The following is a 25,551-nucleotide window of genomic DNA, read 5'->3' as shown; positions in this document are numbered from 1 at the left end:
TTTGGCTATCTTATTGAGCCACTCCAGGGGAATCCACAAACCCTGAGTACCTTTAGAGTCCTCAGCATGTTAGGAAAAAAACAACACAAATGTGGTATGAATATCCTATGTGAAAAAAAGTGAAGAATGTGTAAGCGAGAAGTGCCTCAAACAGGAAAAAGGGCTGTCTAAGGGGACAAGGCATAGGAGCCAAGGGGGTAATTAGCAGGCTTGCATGTCCTCATTTCTACAAGTAACATGCAAAACAACAAAGCAAGCCAACGCACTACTAGAACATATCAGGGGATCGCTAGTCATCATAATGTATAGTGAGCCTCTGCACCCCTTAAGCAGTCAGTCTTGTGTGATTTTGTTTTCACAAGTCAAAACATACTTGCAGGCAGGTGCGCCACTGGATTACAAGGGACCTTAAGTGACCCCACCCCCATGAGAAATGCTGCAAAAGTGGGTTAGAGCACTGCTAAGATAAAAATGGATGCACCAGCCAAAAGTACATAACAAGCTTCCCATCTGCTAAAAAATAAGCTGAAGACAGAAGTCTAATAAAATAAGAAATAGACTCCTATCTGTAGGGAGATCTAGGATATAAAGGGGGCCCTTGCACCATTGCAATAATGGAAAGTGCTACACAGGTAGTCTTAGAAAAAAGAAACTGGAATTGAGAAGCACAAAAAAGAACAGTAAGTGAGTTTAGGGGAAAGGTTTTTTGGGTCAACTGTGTATAAGGTGGTAGAAAGTGAAGTAAGCATTGAATGGGAAGGGTGACAGAAATGCTGTCACATTACTCATAAAAGTAAGCAATGGGACCAATGAGTAGATGAGACGATAACAGGGTTTCACCTAATCACTTATCTCAAAACAGACTATGTAGACTTGCAGCTCAATTTGGTTCTTGATGAGTGATGCATGTACTGGCGGATCTTTGGGTCTTTTGTCTGGCATTCATCATCTTAACATCCCAAGAGCCCTGACCTTCTTTGTTCAGTCAGGTATGCCTTTATCTATTCTAGATTCCATTGATGTTGTTTGGAATGATGCAGAGACCAACGTTGTGTTTATTCCTTCACTGCAAATATAGCATATTTTGAGGCTTTTATTTGTCAGCAAGAGCTCCTGAGCTCTGATTTGCAGTAGAACTAATTTAGGTGTTTGAAAAGAGTCTTCACTCAGAATTTCAATACACATACAGCTCTGTTTTCAGTTCACTCATCCTTTCTCAGCACTACTGAGACTCTGGGTCTCAAAGGTAACACCAGAAGGCCTATTTAGTACATCTTTTTGAAAAAAGTAATGTTTCTGAGTCTCACATTGGGGTAGATTTTTCAAATGTTGATTGTTCACATATTGTTTTTTCTGACTGTCATCACGTCCCTATAGGTTACAGAACTAGGAGGAGAATTGATGTCAAGTGACACAACAAGTTCAGGCAGTAGAAATGGAGCTAGGTTACTCAGCTGAAGAGTTGGGGACATTAAGATTTCTGAAGAATTCTGTGGCTGAGTGATCCATGAGCCTGGTGAGAGGAATTTATCTTCAGATCTCTCTCAGGCCAAATGTTTCTGACTACATTCTTTACCATCCTAACCAGTCTCAGTCAATATTTCCACCACCATGGCATCTTCTAAAGGATCACAGGTGCCTCCCTAAATGGGTTCCTTGGATGCTCCTTATTGAAGTATCTCTGACTTAATAACGAAAGATGGCCTTGCAAATGCATAATATTTTAATAACTAGGGACTTTAGGGGAGCTAGAGTGTCAGTCATTGCTGAGCCTTGAGCTGTGACCCCCAACTTCTCCTGTGTGCTCACCATTTAGTCCAATGTATGGTCTTCTCTTAATTTCATAGACTAAAACAACCAGGATACTGCAGTTGGTGGGAGGGAATAGATTTTAAACAGACAGGGTCCTCTTATGTGCACAAATAAGCTTCTGAAAAGAAAGGGATATGCCAGGAAAATCAAGAAGCCAGTCAGATTTCTGGGCCTGCCACTCAATAAGGTCAACTAGCACCATAATTCCATCAGCCAGATCCACTCCTTACATCAACTTATCTCTTCTATCCATTTGGATTCATATGGGCTCTTCACTGTTAGAAAGGCTCATGTGACTTCAGTTCACCATGATAACAGCCAGATCTAGCTTACTGCTTCCTCACTTGGAAGATTTCGAAAGCTTCCGTCAGCCTCTGCCAGTTTATAGAAACGCATTTATTTCTGTCTCTGAAATTAGCTATGCTCCTGCTCCCAGTCCTCTGGTACCACCACCAGTCAAGAACCCCCTCCCCGCATCCACATCAGAGCCTTAGCAGATGTACTCAGTAAATCATGTTTGCCCCTCCAATTGATTAAATGGCACAGAGAGTATTTCTTGTGGGTGGTCAGGAAATTCAGCATTGAGAGATCAGCTTTGCTAGGAAGACCATATGTCCCTTAATAGCCCAGACTATTTTCATATATGCAGGTTGCACACCTTTTCTTTCTCGCAATTCTTCCAGATTTTACACGACAATTCATCCTTATAGCGTGCTTATCACTGGTGACGTGCCTAGCCCAAACTGCACATTTCAAACTACACAACATAATTTTTGGGGCGACCTTTCACCCCAATACCAATGGCACTGCCCGAAACTGCATTTGCACTTCTCATTCCAATATTTTCTGTTTTGTCCATTTATTCCTCTAGTTTTTTCTGCTTTCAATGGAATCGTAACGCTGTTCAAATCTACATGCAAGGTAAGCATTTTCCTGGGTTTCTCATGTTAAAAATGGGCCATCCGAACCTCTTTATTTAAAACACGTACAAGCGCTGGGTACAACAACAGCAGTTTATTTAGAAAACCCAATGCATTTCAGGCCTCTTGGGCCCTTCGTCAGTGGCAACTGAAAATTACAAATAGCACATACATTAAAAACTGTTCACTTATTTCATATTCGACATTTCAAAAAAGAGAACATTTTTGCTAAATGTGACTCATCAATTGTCCATGATTAATACCAACGGCGTTATATATAACTAGCAGCCCGTCCCGACCTTGTCCGGAAGCATTCAGGCTTCCCCTACCCCTGCCTCCCCCGATATTGCCCAGCAGCCCGTGCCCCCGCCCGCCCCGTCCCCCGCCTGCCCCAACCCCCGCCTGCCCCGACATTGCCTTTCCTCAGCCGATCTGTTTTCCCGCCTGGCCCGACCCCCGCCTGTCCTGAGTGAATGGAGGTCGGACAAAATGTTCCACCCGTCACCTTGTTAGTCCCCGTCCCCCTCCTGCCCCGACCCCCGCCTGCCCCGACATTGCCTTTCCTCAGCCGATCTGTTCTGTTGTAACTCCCCGTCCCCCGCCTGGCCCTAAACCCGCCGGCCCCGACATTGTCCCCGGAGCCTTACCTCAGCCGCCGCTCCTCAGTTCACCGCTCCTTGCCGCTCTGATCCTCACCTCCTGTCCACCGCCGCTCCTCCCCCATGCCATGTCTGCCTCTCCTCTGCTCGCACTGCCGCTGGCCTGTCCGCTGCTCCTCACGCCACCGCTCCTCCCCCGTGCCATGTCCGCCGCTCCTCGGACGCCGCTCCTCCCCGTGCTCCTGACGTGAGCACGCACGTCGCGGCCGGCGCTACTTTGGAGGGACTACTTTTTTTTAAATATAAATTTTGTAAATAACGTTTATTTTTTATATTTATATAGCCTATAACCATCTACACACCCTGACGATTTCAACGGTGTATCGGGTGTGTAGATTGGCGCCGTGGTTCCCGAGTTTACCCGCCTCAAAGCCTGAAAGTTCTTACTTTATTATAGTAGTATAGATATTCCTCTACACCTCAACATTCCTCTGGCAGTGCTTACTTCCTTCAGTTTTAATATAACACAATCTTCACTCAAGCTACGCCTGAACCTCTTCAGTTTCCTACACACCCACTCTACCTCCCTTCATCTGTTCATGCCCCGTTATCTCATTGTTTACATTACCAATAACACTTCTTTCATGTTCTCAGACTGCCCTTCAAAATTCCAACCTCAGCCAACTCGACCCGATATTCCCGCACGTACCTGCTGTCTAACTTCATCTTCATCCCTCCTGCATAAAGGCTCACCTCTTCCATTACACTACCCAGATTTAAACCCTTTAGGTAACCACCTTAATAGCCCCGACCATAATGGTTTATCAGGGTCTCCCAGGTTATCTTTAAGATATAAGTATGTGTTCGTTTTTAAGAGAAGATTGCTTGTGTGTGAGCACATTAGTAAATAATGTCTCGCATTCTCCTGTTTCCACCAATCTTAACCCCTTCGACGCTCATGACGAGCTGGGCTCGTCATGGCGTAGCCTCCTCGCACGCTCATGACGAGCCCAGCTCGTCCCGTAACATGCGAATCCGCAAAACCCAGTGTACGGGCGGAATTCCGCCCGCACGCATGCGGTTAACATGCACACAGAGTCACTTCTCCTTCTCTATGCTGCTTCATTCATGAAACACAGTACAGGTTTAAGAGGGGGTCAGTCAGAATGCAAACATGCCCTCAGGCAGAGTCCAGTTTTAAAAAGTGCCCTGAATGTATTCTGTTGTGTTCTACTTGTATTACATGTAAATAATTACTGTTACGAATTCCTGACTTTAGTTGTTGCCAAATGCCAGTCCTACTTCTGATTAGCAATAATTTGTCTAAATAAATAAGGAATAACTGTCATCAATGAGAAAATTTAAAAGCACTGTGAATTAAATGTCATTGAAAAAACGTTAAAAAACAATATATGTGGGTAGGGTAGGGATGCCCTGCCCCTCTAGATCCTGCCGGGGCCAAAAACCTCCTTTATTTTAAAATGTGTTGCAAACGTGCGATAGCTCTGTGCTTTAAAAAAAAAGCTGGGGTGGGTCAGGGCCTGAGGGAGGTGGCATGTTTGTTTATTTTAAGGAGTGAGGCAGGCATCGCCCCCCTCACCGAGCCTCTTTGAGGCCCCGGAGAAGCCACTGCTTGGGACATGTTTTAATTCAAGGGAGAGGGGCTTGTGTCCCACTTTCCAAAGCCTCTCAGACGGACCATTCCCCAGGGCATAGCTTAATTGAAGTGCACCACCCCCTCCTTAATATTCAATGAGGCCCGGGGACCCCATCCCCTCTTTCAAGTGAAGGGGAGGATGGCATGCAGCTCCTCTCACCAAGCCATTCTATTGCCCTCTTGACCCCATCTCCTTTGGGCCGACTCTGTTGAGTGTCCCAGGAAACCTGGAATACCCCCTTGTGATAACGTAGATTCCCTGTGCCTCATTTATGAAAAGTGACGCATCGCTGCGTGAAAACAGCGATGCGTCACTTTTCACTGCGCTCTCCCTGCGACATGATTGATGCGTCATATTTATAATATGACGCATCATGTCGCAAGGAGTTACAGATACGTCAGTATTTCTGACGTATCTGTAGGCGCAAAAGTGACGCATTGCTGGAGTGTGTCACAAAAGTGACGCAACTCCAGCAATGCTTCCTTTCACATGGGGAAAGCACCATGTGAAAGGGCTTGCGTCAGTCTTACGCCTGCTGTGAGGCAGGCGCAAGATTTTGACGCAACAGCGTCCTAAAAGTGACGCAGTGAAATCTCATAGATTTCACTGCATCACTATTACGAGGTTTTTTGCGAGTGAACGCCCCCTCTGCATACATTATACCTGACGCAGGTATAATGTAGCGCAGGTGTTTACAAAGTGACACATCTGCTTAGATGCGTCACTTTGTAAATAGTGCGCATCAGGAGGCATGTTTTACGCCGCCGATGCATCACAAAAAGTGACGCATCGGAAGCGCAAAACTCACGCAAGGCCTCATAAATGAGGCCCCCTATCTGCAAGAGCACAGGTGGGGAAGCCTAAAGTGGTTCTACCCAGCTGGAGGAGAAAGTTGGTCCCGCCATTTGAGAGCACATAGAGACTTAAAATTGTTCCTGCCTGGCAAGAGCAAAAGAAAACTGTTCCTGTGGGGTGGGAGAAATGCTGACTCCCACTGCACCAGGGATGGGTGCTAGCAGGACTGTGAGGGCCTTGGAGATCCCTCTCCATCCCCAGCATAAAGAATGTTGTGGGGTGCCCTAGGTGGCACCCCAGATTTTACAAAAGTTAAGAGAAACAATTGCTGGCTCATACGCAGCCCTGTGAATGGGTCTGCTTGCAGGGAGCTGGTGAGGACACAGAAGCCATGGAGCACCACTGTTACACTTCCTAAAAAACGTCCTAACTGTGGCCGTTTTTTTTTCACATTTTGTGTGTCGCTCCCTCGTGTGTTCTTTGAAACCATATGACACCTCTTTTTTTGCTTATTTAACATAACCGGGGAATAAGAGTGTTTCAAAGTACTCCCTACCTCTCCTATTGTTGATATGCACCACTGTTACCTCCAGAAAAATGTAATCTGTGGGTGTCCGTGATGGAACTCACTCACTCACAAAAATTAGAAAACAAAAATGTTAATAATAAATGAGCAGCCAGAGATGCTCATTTATTACTCGTTGCTCCTATTATGGAGAGCCCCATACTGCCCTAGGCTTTATGGATCTACACATTTTCTTGCTGGTTGTGCTTCTAGAAGAGGCAAATGCACCACCATTTTTTATGTTGTGGGGGGCTGCAGGGAGACAATAAAAAACAGTAGGTCTCCAGGGTCAAAAAATCCATGACCCCAGGAGAGTTCACTATAGATTTTAAAGCATTGCTAGCTGAGACTCAAGATGTGTTGATGCTTTTTTTTTTATAAAATAAGACATTCATACTTTTTTATGGCATTCACTTTTATTAAACAATGTACTGTGCGAATTAATTAAATATAGATTTCATGATAATTATTGGTCATACATCTGCTTTATATACATTGATATCCTGACCTCTTTATAAAGCCAATAGGCCCACTTTTTATAGTTTTGTGTTCTAACCCATTGAAAAATTTAGTACCTTTGCCTTACTTACAAAGACACTGAGGACATGCGTCTGTCCACTTGCTGAGCATGACTCGTGCACAGTGTAATGGGTTGAGGACCAGCACAGGGTGGGGCAGGACCTGACCTGCAGCCTACCCCACGCCACACTTGGGAAAAGGATGCCTGTTGCGAGGCGTTGGACGCAGGGCCTGGCCAGAGGTCAGGCCCTGCAGTGAGCATCATGCCAAGCATGTTTAAAGGATGTGCTTGGCATAGGGTAGGCTGTCCATGAAGGTGGGATGCAGGATGTGGCCATTGGCCAACACCATGCTTTGTTCCAGTTCTGGCTGGACTGTTCTCAGTGGAGCAGGGTCAAAACTGATGTGCATATGGCTGGTTACAAACTAAGTTAGTAGGGATTGGGATCCTGCCCAGATTAATTATGAGTGACTAAGATTAGTTTAAGCATTCCATTCATTTTTTTTGTAAACGTTTGTTTGTCACCCTAAGTGGCATAGGTATGCCCAGATGTGGGTCCCATGCACACTGTGCCACTGGAACCAAGCTATACCTGGCTGATGAACAATACCTAGGGCAAAACATGTCCTGGGCTGCTTGAGTCCTGGTTCAGGAGGACCCGGCCAGGCTGTTCGGGCTGGACTTTTTTCATTGGGGCTCGGTCAAGACTGATTTGCATATGGCTTGGTCCAAACAACGGTGGCAAGGTGTGCAAAATAACTGTGGACATGAGATGTGGCCCAGCATAATTATTAGTGGTTGGTATAACTCACGTAATTCAGTGTCATTCCATCACACTGAATTACCCAAAAATCCAGCCTGATTACACTTGAAATACATAAGAAGAAGAAGTCTGCAGATGGCACTATTTCCTATAGCGAAAATGCCCCTTACATCCAAAATGGCTGCAATTATGCAGTTTGCTCTAAATATAGCGCTTAATGACAGAGAGGATGAATAACGGCCATGAGTGGCCACTCATTGTTGCTAAATGTGCTCTGGGCAGGAATTCCCCCACCTTACTGCTGGCATTTAGCACGATTTTCTTAGAGCACAATGCATCCTTGCAGCCAAAATGAATGCAAAGATGCATTTTGCGCTAAGAAACAGTAATAAACGCAGTAGAGGTCAAAGAGCGAGTGCGAGCGGCTGCTTGCAATCACTACATGTACTCATATTAAGAATATTTTTTCTCCAAATAACTTTAAAAATGCAAGAAGTAACTGCATAATCATCTGTAATTGTGCATCAAAGAGTAAAAGGGATTTACTGAAATGATTCTACTTACTCTGGAGTATTGTGCCCAGGCCTAGTAATTACCAGTAGCTTAGATTAATTCAAGCATTCCATTAATATATTTTCTGCATCTTTACTATGCAGTACCCCATCCAACTTGTTTCAATTCCAGTTGTAATATGCTGTTTCATCTGCATCTCTTCTTCCCTTCCTCCATTCTGTGTCAGTTGTGCTTAGTTGTTTCACCATGTGTTATCGTGATTGTGAAGCTATCAATTACTTTGTAACTCTTTATGTTACATATTTGACACACACATATGCCTCTGCCTAGTTCTGCACACAATATTAAAAACCTCACCAGTAAATATTTGAAAAAGATTTCAAAGTGAGACATCACTAACATTCACAATCAGTGAAGTAACGTAAAATTAGTGTCCCATTACTCTCATATATTCCTAGGCCTTGGGCTGAATGAGGCCCCCAGAAGGTAACGCCCTCTGCACTGTCGGGGTCTGCATTATTCTCCAGCTACCAATGTTTCAATTCAATCACCTGGGATACCACAAGGAAATAGCTCAATTATAGATATTTTGACTGAAAAAGAATACTGTTGTTTGTTGGGTTTCTAGTAATACAATGTTTGCTGTATAAAGTCTTCGTACTAGATATTTGCTTTTCCTTGCAAAGCTTGGCCATTATTATATACAAGTTCTCGAAATTCACAAACACTGAAAAATTTAGTTTTGGAAATAATTTTTAATGAATTATATCCTTTTACGTCTTTTTCAAATAACTCGAACTACATAATATGTCTGAGTTTTCATTAACCCTGGGTTCGTAAAATACGTTCTGCTCTCAGAGTTCGCAGATTTTTTCAACTCCGCGTTACGCGTAGAATGCTGAGATACCGAAAACTCCGCAATCCGCAGCGAATCGGAGTTTGTCCCTTGTTGGCGCAATAGCGACTTACCTGGATCTCTGCGTTCACCGACAAGTTTTCCTATCCATTCACTTGCGCCACAAGATTTTGGTAGCCGGCCGCGTGATTCCGGTGTGCGATCGCAAACACGTCATTCGGAAGCGCCATCGGGCATCCAGCAGAAGTTTGGTGAAGCTTGCAATGCTGCGCCCATTGGCGACCGCATGGGCAAGTTCGTGAGATATTCCCCCTGAGCAGGCAAACAATGTACCGAACACGTAATACGCATTCCAGAACAGGAAAAGCGCATCACGAACGGGCAGAACAAGCAACTCTGCGTGCTCACGGAATTCCGCATAGCTCGCGGAGTTTTCTTACCACTTTGTGGAAATCCATGTAGCTCAACTAAGCGGACTCCGCCCAGGCTTAGTTTTTATACAAATGTTGCTCCCATCAGAACAAGAAAAATACGTAGCTAGTAAGAAACCCATACAGACCACTGTTGGTTATTTGTTTTGATATTTTAGTTTGGCTAGTGACTGATTAAAGTCTTGTTTTTGAATACAACACGTGCAACATAAGGACGAACAAATAAATTATGTAACATCTAATAACTGATTTTTTTCAATTTCCTGCATTTGGATGCAGGCGAGGAAGCCTTGATTCACCGCCCTTCCACACACTTGTCTCTATGTAGCGCATGCAGGTTACATCTCATTTAACCATAAAAAAACAAACGTTTTCTCTGATTCTAATATCCACAGAACTCTCTTGAATATTCAAACGAATCTGGTCTATTTATTTTATATATTTTATTTTAAACTGTCAGGAATGATCCTTGCTCAATGTAATCAAATTTTCTAGGAATATCATATAAATGACATCCTACACAAATGAAAAGTTGGAAGCCGAAAAATACGAAACTGAAGAGTGTAATCTTGGCTTAAAATATTTATTATTAAAAAAATTGAAAATATTTTTTACAAACGTGATGAGAAAAATCTCATGCAAACTCTCGGCGTACAATCAAATGGAAAAAATATGAATTTAATGCTTTAAACGCTTTGAACTAATTGTACAGAAACAGTTATGGGCAGATTTTCCTCTCATCGTGTGCTTCAGGATTCACCAATCAGGACAATTAGAAAGCCATATACAGGTTTTTTTTTATGTAACGTGTGCCAAGATTTAAAAACATTTCACTATGAGTTTCACAATTAATTTCGTACTATATTGATTTTCTACTCAGATTACGAAACAGAGACAGGTGAGCCTTGACTAAGTTATAGACTTCCCAACAAGGATTCTTTTCAGCAGAGTTTGCTAATGTTTAAAGTTTCAACAATGCTCAAATAATTTCTCCAAATCACAGAAATATAGTTAGATGGCGATGACTGGTAACAGCTTCTCCTCTAAAACAATTCTGTATTAGATTCATAATTTGTGTCATTTAAAAATCATTTGCATAATTAAAGCAATTAAGGGTTGTCATAACATGGCAATTAAAAATGCAACAAATTCGGAATGTTGTACAAAAGAGCTTCAATATGAAACAGTTTAATCCTCTGAGAAATGGCACCCTACAAACATCTGCAGGGAAGCCCCATAAAACCACGGGATGAACAGGTTGAGTTCGACTAGGCCCGTTCCTCTCATGGTTATAAATAAAATAACTCAAAAACATAAATAATTCCTATCTTCTTTAAAATGGCAGTCACAGTATTCCTTTAGTTATTGTTATTGCACAATTCAGGGAGTTTCATCTCATCTTCCTTAGTCTCAACCTGTTTTCCTTGTCTCTTTTCTTAAGAAGAAGTATGAATTGGTTGAAGAAAAGTTCTTGATCTTTTTTCTTCAGGACAAGTCGAAATCGAGGATCTCGTCCGTATTTCTCTGCAAACTCTTTGAATGTGGTCCTAAAATGCACAAACAAGTGGAAGTTAGAAATATGTAAGCAAAGCGAATTCTAAACATCAGTATATTAAAAGAAATATTCACAGGCATGATTCAGAGGTTACTTTCAAAGCACGACTCTACTGAACAGCAATTGCTGCACTAAGCATGGTATTCCACACGCATTCATAACTGAGTATGAAACCCTGTAACGACTAAGATACAAAACACCAAACTTCATTTTAAAGGTAGGGTATATTACTTGTTGAAATGCAGCCGCGGCCGGTGGTGGGTGTACCTGCTGGGCGGTGACGTCGGGAGGGGCACGGTGGGGGGTTGTAATGTACGGATTACGGAGTTTAACAGATAAGTAAACGTATAAATAAATAGAACAAATTTCGTTGCACGCACTGTATCGCATTTGGTGATGCAGTGCACGCAACAAAATTCGTTTTATTTATTTATATATTTACTTACCTGTTAAACTCTGTAATCCATACATTACAACCCCCCACCCTGCCCCTCCCCACGTCACAGCCCGGCAGGTACTCCCACCACAGGCCACAGCTGTTGAAATGGGGATGAATACGACCTAGTTTAGCGAGTTACTCTAATTCGGTAACTTTTTGTTTTATGTTCTGAATGTGCAATCACCTTTCATTGCTCCCAATATGAAAAGTATTCGCAAATGCTAAGTGGTCGAACCCTTTGAGAATGTGACTGAAACATGATTTTGTTTAGATGTAAGCTAACAAAGTGATGAATATTTAAGATGATGGTTGGCTGTTATAGGATGTAGGGGCATATCATCAATGTAATGGGATAAACATCGCAAATCGCGCTTATCGCGTTTACCATTATCGCCGTCAATGGCTCATTCACAACGCCGTGTTAGCGACGTATTAGCAACGCTTTGTTAAATGGCGATGTGAAAACCAGCGATAGACTGCGATAATCGGCAATAGCGCTTGAAATCAAGCGATGATTTCACAGCGCTAAGGGAATGCTTGATAATATGGGAGTGTGGACTTAACCTGTGAATTCACCTCTCATATTACAAATAGCTTAGTAAGGGTTTTACCTGTCGTTAGATTCCGGCAAAAACCTCGGTTAGCGCAGCATTTGCCATCGCTTCGCGGATCTGCTCCATGCTTGTAAATATCACGAAGCCTTGTTAGTGATTATTTACATGGAGTAATGGTCAGGAACGCGTTTTTTGCATCTCATTAGCGATGTATGTCGCTAAGATGCATGGCATTGCAAAAACGGCAGCTAACATGGGCTAATGCATGTTAGCGCCGCGTTGTTAATAGGGAGATAATATTATCAAGGCTTTTTTGGCTTTTAAAGCCAAAAATGCAGCAAGATGGCCCTTGATAATATGCCCCGTAGACTTTTGTTAATGATACCCATTAATTTATTGTCAGAAGCATTACCATAGCCCTTTGGAAAATGCTAAGCTACTATATAACGACCAGGTAATGTAAGTACAAATTGAAAGATAATGAAACATACAGATTGGCTTCTAAATTCTTTAGAAGCTACATGTTTAAAATAAAAGCAGGTACTGCACCTAAATATCTCCAAGCATTAGTGCGTCCTTACGTACCAAACCGTCAACTAAGATCTGAAACCTCAGGAAATTTCTGCATACCCAGGGTTAAGCTTTCTAGAATGGGAGGGAGATCTTTTTCCTACCTAGGCCCGTCCATCTGGAATACGCTCCCTACCTCCATTCGTAAAGAAACCAACTACATACGCTTCCGGAAAAACCTTAAAACATGGTTGTTTGATCAATAACTTCTGCTGAAGGTCATGTGTCACTCTTAGTCTCAGTCCTGGCGCCGGGAAACCCTTTTTGGGCAGCTGAGCGCATTACAAAATTAAAAAATAAATAAATATAAATAAATTCAGACGCCCTACCTGTCTTTAAAAGCATGAATCTGTGAAAGTGGCTAATAGGCAGTTCAGTTTCGAAGGGTTTCAAAGATATTGTAACCAAATATGAGTTTGATTCTGAACCTTTGCAGTTGACAAGTTCTCCTCAAGCACTCCTCAATCAACGAGACACCCTGTTTGCCATACCACAAACTATCCCACAGTGCACTTTTCAGAGTAAAATCCAACGTGTCAGCACCCTTCTGCCCTTGGAAGCTGTTTATGTGCCAGCTACTGGTGTGCCTTTGCAAATGAGCAGTCCCCCTCTTCTTGAACTACAGCATACTGGTTCTGGGACCAGTTCTCCCTCCCAATGGACTGGTTACAAGCTACCTATGTATGGCCTAGGAAATCTCTTCCTAAGGTCCCTCTTTTTGCTTAATTATTGAATGGCCAGGTATGGGTGGGACCTAACCTGCCCCTATTGAAGTTAATTATGTTGCTGAAACGTAACTGGGTACCCTACCTGAACTGGGCTGTGGTACATACCTCACACCCACCTTCCTGCCAGAAGATCTAAGTCATTGTTTCTGCTGTGGGAGAGGCTTTCACATCTCATTATAAGGAAGCACTAACAGGACCCAGTTTCTGGCAACCTAATGCTAATAAGCCTACTGGAGGTCCAAACCTCCCCCCAGGATACTTGGGTGTTGAAATCCTATCAGTGGAGACGTATTACCCTTTAGAATCCACCCAAGGACAGCCAGTATCCAACTGTTATGTTATGTTATTAAACACTTATAACGTGCACTGATACTCAAGAGTGTCCCGGCGCAAAAGCCAACTGCAAAAAGCAAGGAGCTGAGAGGAACTGTGGTTAATTGAAAAGCAAGGTCTTTAACTGCTTCTTAAACAGTCTGAGATCTTGAGTATGCCACAATTCATGAGGAAGGGAGTTCCAGGCTTTGGCTGCCTTAAAAGAAAGAGAGCTACCCCAATTCAAGTAAGACAAAAACGGGGAAAGACTGAAAGACATAGTGCGGCTGAGTGCAATTGTCTTCAGGTAACATAGAAATCAAAGTGTCTCCTAAGATACGGCGGCCCAGATTTGTAGAGGGCACCATGGGCAAGAGTGAGAGCCTTGACCTGGACGAGTTGCACCATGGTGAGCCAATGCAGGTCCCGTAAATGTTGCTTTATGCTTGATCAGCCAGGGATACCAATTAGCACTCTTGCTGCCACTTTTTGAATAATTTGCAACTTTTTCAGCTGGTAACCAGGTAGGCCAATATAGAATGCATAGGCGTAGTCAATATTTGACAGAATGAGGGCACACGTCTCCATTTCTTTGGCAGGTCTGGGTAACAGTGGAAGGAACTTCCTAAGTGATTTCAATTTGCCAAAGCACACTCCGGCCAGTTTTTTTTATCTGCGTAGAAAACCGGAGGTCCTCACTAAACCAGACCCCCAGATTCTTAACCGGGTTGCCAACAGAGTTGGGCCTGGGATACTCTGTGGGCCAAAGATCCTTCCAGAATTGAGGGGGAAAAGACCCATACAGAAGTACCTCAGACTTGTCCTCATTGCACTTGAGCTGAGCCTGTGCAAGCCAGTTAAAAACGTCTGAAAGACAGTTTTTGTCTAGACCCGAAGACAAGTCGTTTACCTTCCACGTGAAGAAGAGCTAAGTGTCATCTGTGTAAGCTATAATCTTAGCACCCAGCTCCACCGCCAAATAGATCAGAGGAGTAACCTATTACATTGAAAAGAAGGGGACTCAAAGTGGATCCCTTCAGAACTCCTGTGGTCACCTTTCTTGGGGCCGAGGAGAACAGAGTCAGTCATACCTGGTGTTCTATCCTTTAAAAATTATTTGAGGCAGTCCCATGCTAGACCTGATATTCCAATGTTTGAAAGACGGGCCAGTAGTTGGCGATGGGGTACTTTATCAAAGCCGGCAGAGAGATCCAATAAAATCAAGGTCGCTCTGCCGCCTTCATCCAAACATTCTCTTATAGCCTCCGACATCTCAACAAGGGCCGTCTCTGTGCTGTAGGTGGCTCTAAATCCCGACTGGGCTGGGTGAAGGGCACCAGATGACTCAACAAAGTTGGCAAGTTGTTTATAAACTGCCTTCTCGCACACTTTTGGCACAGCCGGAAAGAGAGGGGTAGGTTGGTAGCTGGCTGGCGTAGAAGGATCTAAGGAAGGCTTTTTTAATAGCAGGAGCAATTTAGCCTATTTCCACCCAGGTGGAACTGTGCCGGTCTGAAGCGACATGGTAATAATGGTGTTAACCTCTGAGTTGACTACCTCAGCAGCTGCAGCTAGCTGCCTAGCCAGACAGGGATCGGCTGGAGAACCCAATTTTAATGATTTAAGAAAGGACAATGAGTCCTGCAGGGGAATGGGTGAAAAGCCTGTCAACGAAATAAGGACTGAATCAGAGACAGGCAGTTCTGGATAGGAAGCTCCACCTGTCCAAGAGTATTGATCCCAAAACTGTCCTGGACCATTTGGATCTTATCTATGAAGAAACCTGACAGCTTCTCACACCAGGAGTCAGAGGCAGGGAAAGCAATACGCTCCGCACAGGGGGTAAAAAAACTTTGGTCGATTGAAAAAATTTATTTTCAGTTGTTTTTAGACATAGCAATGCGCTCCGTGTAAACAATGATTTTAACCTTCCTAATAGCAGCATGATATTCTCTCTGACTCATGCTAATTTGGCCAATGGGCAATGGGCCAGTCTCCAACTGTGCTCCAGTTTTTTACAAATCTGCTTTAATTACTAAAGCTCACTAGAGTACCAAGGTTTCGAGGGGGCATTTCTTACTCGCTTATTGGTGAGTGGTGGGGATACATATTCCACAGCCTGTGAAATCCAGTTAGTAAAGCTCCCTAAAGTGCCACGCAAGTCCTTGGCAGCAGTAGGGCGAGTGTCCTGTGGTAAATAAATAAATAATACCCTATTTTTGACTAGACTTATAGCATAACAGATAGCTCAATAAAATAAGAGTCAAGATTCGAGGTAGTAGGAGTTTCTGCAGGTTTATTACAGCATAAGGACAGGATCAGGACAACCTGCATAGGAATAGGACAATAAGGCCCGGCAGCTGCCGGGGCTGGGTCTGGGATGAGCGCGCTAACATTTAATAACAAAACATTGACTTATATACATAGCGCAAACACATAGCATTACATTGCCGTGGGCGTAACAGTAGGTGGAGTAGAAGACGTGACGCGTAGCAGTCGCGAGAGATAACAGTAAAAAGAGGTGTAACTGGGAGTATACATAGACATGTGATGCAAACGTAACAGAATATGTCATGAATGGGCGGAAACTTTGGAGGGGGCTACCTAAGGAGCCGGGACCTCTAACCTAATGATGCGCGAAAACTGGCAATGACGTGTTACTAGGAGAAGCTGGGGGCTATGAACTCTGTGCTAGGAGCAGAGACTAGAGTCTGAAGGGTCGGAGCGACATGTACCTAAACCCTATCTGGTATCTGATGTTTAGGGAACATGTTGATATAAACTAGAAGTCATGAGGGGAAAAGCTAACTTGATTCTAAGACTGGACCATGCATTATTCTACATGTAGTGCGTGATGAAGAATATTAAATGACCATTAAATACAGTATTTCTCTAACGTGGAGACGAGAAGGCTAGACAATGACGGAAACTATTGATGCAGTTCAGTAGCTTAGGAATGCAGAGGAGGAGGACTGAACTGATAACTGGAACTATAACATACTTTTGGCAGACTCAGAGGCAGGGCCAAGCTGCACCGGGCACTGCGAGGCAGGAAGTAAGTGAAGGGTCGAGGATACAGGTGGGGGCTGTATCGCTCCTCAGCGAGGCTTTCAGGAGACAGGAGCTGAATCTGTGGTCCGGGCCCTTTTGAGGCCTAGAAACGGGGATTTTATAATGGAATAACGTGCACACTGGGAAACGTGGCAACATTACTTACATAGGCCTGATATTCGTAGTATTCACGAGGACTGGAAAATGACATACTAGAGGTGGACACAACTGTAATTGCGTCTTTAATCAGAAATGGGGAATAACATATGCATATTGGTCATGCACACATAACATATGATGGATGAGACGTAGGGACACAGAACATGGCAAAATTTACTTTTCCACATTCCCTCCTTGTCACTACGTTTCCATCAGGAAACATCAATTTTCATGATACCATCTATCACTTCATACAGTATCATTTGCTCGTCTCGAATTGTCTTGGAACGGGATTTAGAACGGGGCTTGGGACTGGGAATACAAGAGGTAGCACACATGCTGCAAATCGCAGGGCCACATTGTATACAGAGGCAGCAGCTAAATATGATCGCTACTGCAATACCTAAAAAGGACAGGACTTTCCATCCCCATGCGGAAATTATATTCCAGAACCAACCGGACCATGTCCAGGTGCCTGGATCTTGGTGTAACAGATGGGCAATCTTATGGAGTCTGGTTATAGCTGAATAAACAGACGGCGCGTTATTTGGAATGAAAATACAACAACTGGATCCGAGAATTCTACAGGCCCCGCCCCTATCGGCCAGTATGACGTCAAGGACGAGACGATTCTGTAAAACGACAATTCTCATAAAGGATTGTTCTTCGGTTAAGTTACCTAGAGCGGAGGCAGTCTCATCTACTACTGCTTCAAGGGTTCTTGTTAACCTACGGATTAGCTTACTATTTACAACTGTGCCTAAATAAGGGAACACACCTTTATCAATATCAATGAATTGCTCTGCGGCGGTTTCAGTATAATCGATAATCGGGAGATTTCTCTTGTGTCTGGTGTGTACTAAGAAAGAATTCCTATGATAGTCAGGTGGGGCTAGGAAAACAGGTGGCAGTAGGAAAGCAATGTAACAGGTTCCCTCCCAATCGAGGGGCAGACGGACATATGCAGTTTGACCACAAATAAAATAAGAATGACGTGAAGCTTTGAAAATAGATTTCCCACTGTCACTATACTTGATAACAGTAGTACATTCACTATGACCTATGTGTACAGAACCATAACTACGGACACATAATTCGCCTTTAACTGGTAGTACTGAAATAGCAGGTAAGTCTGGAGTAGTATCAGACTGAACATTCAGGACCATGAAATTCGACGAATAATTACCTAAATTATAAACTTCATTTTCTAGATCTAAACCTGTTCTGTGGGGGAGACCTTGCTTGTCTGGAAAACATGTACTGTTAAGAAAAGACATATCTGTTGAGGATGACGTTAACGTGGACCATGCTCCACACGAACCATTGTGTGAGAATGGATAAGGAAAAAGTGGCAGGACTCCCTTCGGTGTCTGAAAAGGGGGGAGTCGACCACACACCCAACAATTAGTGGCATTGCTGGTCTGGTGTGAATAATGTAACATACGGATAAATGTGTTGTTACGCATAGCGAGGCGGTATGAATATTCGTGAGGAGGCAGATCACTAAACGTGTGCTCTACTGTAGCATTAGCAGACATATTTACATGAGGAACTGGAAAACACAGGAAAAGTGCGTAGCAAGTGCAGGAAATCATTATGCTGAGAAATAATACGAAACTCAGAAAAACGATACATTTGATTGAACTTTGACTGACTCTCTCACTATGGGGGTCTATTTTATACATGTCAGAAACAATTTAACCGTTTCACCTAGGGGAGGACTTATACAATCAAACTGACTGACTTATTAGACCTGAGCTTTAACTTATACTCCTGTTGCGGAGTTTTCTCTACCAAGGGAGGGGTTGTAATAATGTCTTGTGCGGGACAGTCCTTTAAAACAATGTTCTGGCAATCCTTCGAATCCTGGGAAATGTTCTTGGAAATGTTTTTGAAGACTGGTTTCGATCCTTTGAAAAGTTTTACATGAGAAAGGTGGACCCACCCCTTCCTGCCTTCCAACTTGACGGCAGTTCGGGTGGTCAAGAGGACCTGACGTGGCTCTTTCCAACGTGGTTCCAGCGGACTTGATCTGTCGAAATTTCTGATCATCACAAGGGAGCCTGGAACGATCTCGTGCGGTGCCACCTCGGTATTGTCTGGAAATGCGGCGGCAACCTGTGAACGACATGAGTTGAGGGCAGACATCAAGGAAGCTAGGTAATCTGTCAGCATATTACATGAAACATCGGTAATACTTCGGGGTCTAGGAGTACCCCACATGTTAGGGGGGCGGCCGAATACGACCTCATACGGGGACAGACCTGATCTGGAATGTGCGACCATACGCATATAAAATAAAGCGACTGGCAGAGCTACTAACCAATCCACACCCTTGTCTTTACATACTTTTGCTATACGGATTTTCAGAGTCTGATTATGCCTTTCGACTAGTCCAGCTGCTTCTGGATGGCGTACACAATGGAACTTCCACTGGTACCCTAACAACAGGGAAACGTGTCTCATGAGTTCAGATGAGAATGGCTGGCCGTTATCAGAATATACGACTCTAGGGAGTCCATATCTAGGGAAGAATTCACGAACCAACTGCTTGGCAGTGGTCGCGGCTGTGTAATCTGGGACTGGATATGCTTCTGTCCACCTGGACAAAGCGCATACTACTACAAGGACATACTTGAAACCTCGACATCGCTCCATCTGAATATAATCCATCTGGAGGACCTCAAAAGGGTGGTCAGGGGGCTGGAAACCACCTTGTTCCACCGGGACACTTTTACCTGGATTAAACTGACAACATATCATACAGGTACGGACTTTCTGCTTGGCTGCAGCTCGTAAATGCTTGTTGAACCAAATGTTCTGGATACTGTCTAACATAGCTTTTTCTCCTAAATGTGCTGGACTATGTACGGTATTGATAATGACTTGAACCATAGAATCGGGGAGAAACCATGTGGCTCTACCCTTCGTTAACCATCCTTGATCTGTCTGGACCCCTCCTTGTTCAGACCATTTCTTGATTTCATCGGGGGTAGCATGTAACTGTATATCTATGACATCTTGTGTAGGGTCCTTAACTGTCATGCATGTAATCGGATCTGGAGTATGTGTCAGATTAACTGGAATGTCTGGAGTCTGTGCTGTAAGCTTGGCTGTGCGGTCTGCTAAATCATTACCTTGGGAAATAATGTCAGTAACTTTCGTATGTGCTTTGCACTTCATGATAGCAATAGATGTCGGTAAATGTATGGCATCTAACAGGGCTTGAATAAGGAGACCATGCTGAATCTTGGTTCCATGAGAAGTCATAAAACCTCTCTCCTGCCAGAGCACTCCGAAGTCGTGTACAACTCCGAATGCGTAACGTGAATCTGTGTAAACATTAACTTTTAGGTTCTTGGCATGTATACAGGCTTGTGTCAGAGCGACTAGCTCTGCTGCTTGAGCGGACAGGGTGTCAATACGGTGTGTCTTGATAACTTCAGTGTCAGTAGTCACTGCATACGCGGCGACTAGTTCTCCTGTACTAGTTCTCATACATGAACCATCCACATAAAGTGTCAGGTCAGGATCTGGTAACGGAATGTCTGTCAGGTCCTGTCTTGGCTTTGTCGTAATGTTAACTACTTCCACACAGTCATGTGTGGCAGGATTTGAATTAACTGATGGTAACAGTGTAGCAGGATTCAGAACGTTGCAGCGTCTGATTTCTATGTGTGGCTGGAACAGTGTCAATTCATAACCTGTTAAACGTGCAATTGTCAAGTGCTGAGTTTGTGTTCGGTTTAAAAGAACTTCTACTGAATGTGGGACTTGTACTGTCAGGGAATGTCCTAAAACTATGGAATCACTTTGTCTGATAGCTAGTGCTGTGGCTGCAACTGACTTGAGGCACGCAGGCAACGCCTGGGCGACTGGATCTAATGTGCTAGAAAAATAAGCACAGGGCTTGTATTGACCTGCTTGATCTTGTGTGAGAACAGATAATGCTGTACCTTCACGTTCAGTAACGAAAAGTGTAAAAGGCTTACTGTAGTTCGGTGTAGCTAGAACTGGAGCTTGACATAGGGCTTTCTTTAACTCGTTGAAACTAAGTGTATGGTCAGATGTCCAAGGGAGGACAGTCGATACGGCTGCCTCCTGTGTCGTTAACTGTATCAGTGGCTTGGCTAGGAATGCATACTGGGGAATCCATTGTCTACAATAAGAAGTAAGGCCGATAAAAGCACGTACCTCCTTCTGGGTTCTGGGCTGGGGAAGACTCGCTATTAACTGGATACGGTCTGGTGTCAACTGCCTACCCCTCTTGGACAGCAAGTGTCCTAAGTATACCACTTGCTGGACACAGAATTGAAGCTTCGAAGGTGACACTTTGTGCCCCATCTCGGCTAGAAAATACAGAACTGTAAGTGATGCTCGCTCGCAAGCACGTTCAGAACGGGCTGTGATCAGTAGATCATCGACATATTGGAGCAGTGTCAGTTGGCATGTGAATGTTGTCTAGTTGTCTCTTGAGTGCTTGACTGTAAATACTAGGGCTTTCTGTGAAACCTTGAGGAGCGCGTGTAAACATATAGCTCCTTCCATTTAAACAGAATCCGAAAAGAAACTGGCTGTCTGGATGAATTGGAACACTAAAAAATGCATTCTTGAGGTCTATGACAGTGAAAAACATGGCTTCGGAATCAATGGCTGTTAACAGGGAAGAAATGTCTGGGACAACTGGGTATTGAGGAATAATACATTTGTTAAGCTCTCGTAAATCAATCACTAATCGATATACTGGGGGTGCATTCGGATCAGTACGTTTCATGACTGGAATGATCGGAGAATTGCATACATTGGAGTCAGTTTCTACAACTACTCCTTGAGCCATGAGCTCGTCAATAATTTTGGATAAGGCTGCTACAGCCTCAGGTGGCAATCTGTACTGCCTGATTCGTGGTAACACTACACCTGGTTTGAGAGTCACACGATAGGGTGTGATTTGCATGTAACCTACATCAGTTGGACCTTGCGCCCATAAATGCTGTGGAACATTAGACAATCTTGAATCAAAATCTCGTAATACATAGTGACCCTTAAAGTCACGTAGGAACAATCGTATTCCCTCTGGGGAACAGCAAATAACTGCACCTAACTCTTTCAGTGTCTTAATACCTAATAGATTTTCTGGACATGACTTAGTAAGTAACAGATCAGTAGTACGGGACAATGGACCTACTTCTAGAGTAACTGGCTTAGATATTTCATTAACTATGGGTTTTCCTGAAAATCCAAGGGAAACATTTCTTGAGCCTGAGAGCGGAGCCCCTGGAACTTCGGCATGACTAATTGTGGTCCTACTTGCCCCTGTATCGATCAAAAACTTTCTGTCTTTCCCTAATACTTGACTATGAACATAGGGACCTTCTTGATCTACAGGTATCTCGATGAGAGGCAAGCCTACCTCCCTCTCTAGGCTGTTTCATGAATATGACTGGTACTCTGGATACTCGGACTGTGCATACTGGTACATCTGCGATGTGACGTGCTGTGTTGCAGCAATGGGCTGCGGTACTGTAACGGTCTGTGGTGCATTCTGTGACTGAGGAGTCTGTGAAACTTGTTCTTGTCTCGGCGGACGTGGTCTTTCTTTAGTCTTACCAGTAGCTATGTTGTGTTTCAGAACTGCACACTCGTTTATAAAATGACCTGGCTGTTTACAATAATTGCAGTTCCCTTTAACGGGAGCTGCAGGATGACTGGCTTGATTCGGACCCCTCTTCTGACTGTCTTGAGGAACAGATTGTGCAACTAGCACTTTCATTTTCGTGTCTTTCATACGTTTTCTCTCGTGTTCTTGCTCTTCCCTGATTCTATTCTGGTGGTATTGGAGCATCTGGAGCATCTGGGACGGAGTATTTGCTTGCCAGGTGCTTTCGACTTTCAAAACTCGGTTTTTAATTTGTGGACTTGAATTCTCGACTAATTTGGTGACGAAAAGATGAGGGTATGACTCACTACTTGTCTTGAGACCACTGTTAATACTGAAACATTTCTCAAATCTAGAATAAAAATCACTAATGTCCTCGTCTTGCTTCTGTTTACAGGCTGAGATTGCATCCCAGTCTTCTTTCCTAGTTGTCAATAATCTGGGTAAAACTTGAATCAATAATTCTGGTAATTCTTTACATTTATCTCCAAGACCGGTACCTGGTACTCGTGCCTTGTCTTCAGCTTCTAGAGCTGTCCAATCGATCTTTTTCTCTCCCACCTCCCATTCTTTTTCCTTTAACTTTTCATACACCCCTGCGGGTAACAGGACCTTTAACATTTTAATGATATCTGGGTAAGTGTATTCTCCCATACGGAGCATGTCTTTTAATTCTCTATGGAACCCCGCTGGATCTTTGTCATGACAGGGAATTAATTTCTTCATTTCAAGAAGTTCCATCTTTGATATCGGAGTGTATACAAACACTCGTTGCATTACGCCACCCGCCCCTTGGACTGGGTGGACTTCTCGTAACGGATTCTGTCTGTCTATGTAGAATGATTTACTTTCTGGGGGTGAGACATGAACAAAATGCGGGTTCAAAAACGTTCTATACTTGTGACGCTGTTCTAGAATGACACTAATTAAATCGGTACCTAGACCTCTCCATCTATACTGGAGTAACTCGTTCAGGATATCATGTAACGGACCTGGATCAGAATGTTGACCCTCATACAGAGTAATGAGGTGCTGGATCATATACATACCCACCAGTCGTTGCTCGGCTGGGGGCAATTTCAGAAACATTTGTGCCACTATTTCGTCTGGAAAAGTGGTAGAATCAGTAATCCATCGGACTGCTGATCGGGCTAGTTCTTGTTCATGCATAGTACTTAGTTCACTGTAACCGACTCGTGATTTCAGAATGTGATCGGTAGCTTGAAATACTTGTTCTAGGGAACCTTGTTCTGGTGCTGGATGATGAAAAACAGACTTGGGTCCTAGACGTAAATGGCGATCTGGAAATCTGGATTTTCCTACATACGCTATTCTGGCGGAATTCTCGTCTTCCTCTTCAGGATCAGAGATACTTTCTTTCTCGCTTACTTGTGCTGCTTTACGCTGTTCGTGTAACCTTATTATTTCTTTACGAATTTTCTTGTACATACTTTCCATGGCACTAATGGTCTTGTGCTTACCCTCGGCTATATTATCACTCCACCTTGTTAGAATTCTCATTTCGGCGGGATCTTTAGACGGGTAATCTTGTTCTCTTATTAGACAATTGATCAGGAACTTTAATATCATGAGCTGAATCTCGGCTTTCCTTTGAGACATAATCTCGCCAATACTTTCTGGATCATCCCCTGTACGGATGAAACGATATATTCTGTCTAGATCTTCTTTCATATTTGGTAAGGTGACTAGATACTCGGTCACCCTTCTTACGCGTACGGAATATAAAACCATATTATACTCGCCTGGGACTGTGTCATAGACACATTCGTTAAGGGCTTGCCTGATTTCTGTAACAGACTTATTACTTTTAGGAGTACGCTGTGATGCTTGAGCATGTAATTCGAGTGCTGATAAACGTTTGTGTGGCGGCGGGGTTTGAGGAGGACCTCCCCCTGCGGCCCCTATACTAGAATCGTCGACTGACATTCTTCGTGCTTGCAGGGTCGGTAATTGTAACGTGGGCTGAACTTGTATGGCAGGCTGACCCGGGGGTACCGTAACAGGTACTCCGGTGTCTGGAGGAACGGGAAGTGCCTGATTTACAGGGACAGGTGGAGCGCGAACTGGATTTGCATATTCTGGAACTGTGTCGTCCAGATAGGACGAAATAAAAATATCAGCTGCGGTCGGTTTGTGACGTAGCTTGGTCGGAACTAATGGTGGCGGGAAATTACTGGGTGCCTCTGGGGTCGCTTTTGGCAAACCTTCGGCAAGGAGAGGATACATACCCTTAATAAGGGCATGCCTCTGTCTGTCTGACTGTTCGGCTTTGACTTGTTCACCTATCTCGATTAATTCTCTTTCTTGGGCTCGTTCTTGGGATTCTCTACTTAACTCTGACTTTCTGACTTCCTTTTCCGTTCTTCTATGCGCTTCCTTACGCCATAACTCGATGGCATCTTTCTGTGACTGTCTGGCTTTCTTTTTCCATAATGCTTCCTCTACTCGCATGATACATTCGGCATCCCATGTACCCGATACGGGCCATCTATACTTTTCTTCTAACTGTTTGGTATACTCTACCCATAAATCTAGATACATTATGGCGCTTATGCCATGTTTCTGATACATAAAATGACCTGGACTGTCCCTAGGCGGGACAGGAACTGCTTCCTCTAACAGACCCTTTCTAGTTTTTAACTGACGTAACTTGGAAAAAAGCGGCATTCTAAACTTGAATCGGAACACAATACAATACACGAAAAACAATAACAATTGGGAAAACAATTCAGGCATACCACGACATTGGAAATACATTAAACAATATCATAACATAACAGTTCGAACAGAATACTACCTGAAAATACTGAAAACAGAAACAGAACAGAATTCTCGAGAACGGAACAGACTAGAGTCACTGGATGCACTGCTGTAACAGTACGGAACATACCGGTCCCATAAAGGAACGCATCAAGACCCGTATCCACCTAGGTGAACACTTCGTTTGTGGGCTTGGGTACCACCAACCCACGGACCAGGAGTCAATTTAGACTGACCCTGTCTAGACACTACCCCAGCAATGGTACTCACCGGGCAGCACGGAACGGAAGGCCTCGGACGGGACTGGACTACGA

At 43.8% G+C, this 25,551-nt stretch overlaps 1 protein-coding gene across 1 annotated transcript in view; it reads right to left on the bottom strand.

Moving 5' to 3' along the window:
• Positions 1–10,001: 10,001 nt before the first annotated feature.
• TCERG1L (transcription elongation regulator 1 like) overlaps positions 10,002–25,551 on the bottom strand; it is a 1,322,664-nt gene continuing 1,307,114 nt past the window's right edge. The window contains exon 13 of the mRNA XM_078643487.1: positions 10,002–10,979. Coding sequence (XP_078499613.1) covers positions 10,823–10,979 — 157 coding nt within the window. The 3' untranslated portion in view covers positions 10,002–10,822. The remainder of the gene's footprint in view (positions 10,980–25,551) is intronic.

This window comes from Lissotriton helveticus, chromosome 5_1, assembly GCF_964261635.1.
Source record: "Lissotriton helveticus chromosome 5_1, aLisHel1.1, whole genome shotgun sequence".
In the NCBI taxonomy this organism is placed as follows: domain Eukaryota; kingdom Metazoa; phylum Chordata; class Amphibia; order Caudata; family Salamandridae; genus Lissotriton; species Lissotriton helveticus.
Note: the sequence above shows the minus strand (reverse complement) of the source record. Positions and strands in the feature narration are given on the sequence as shown.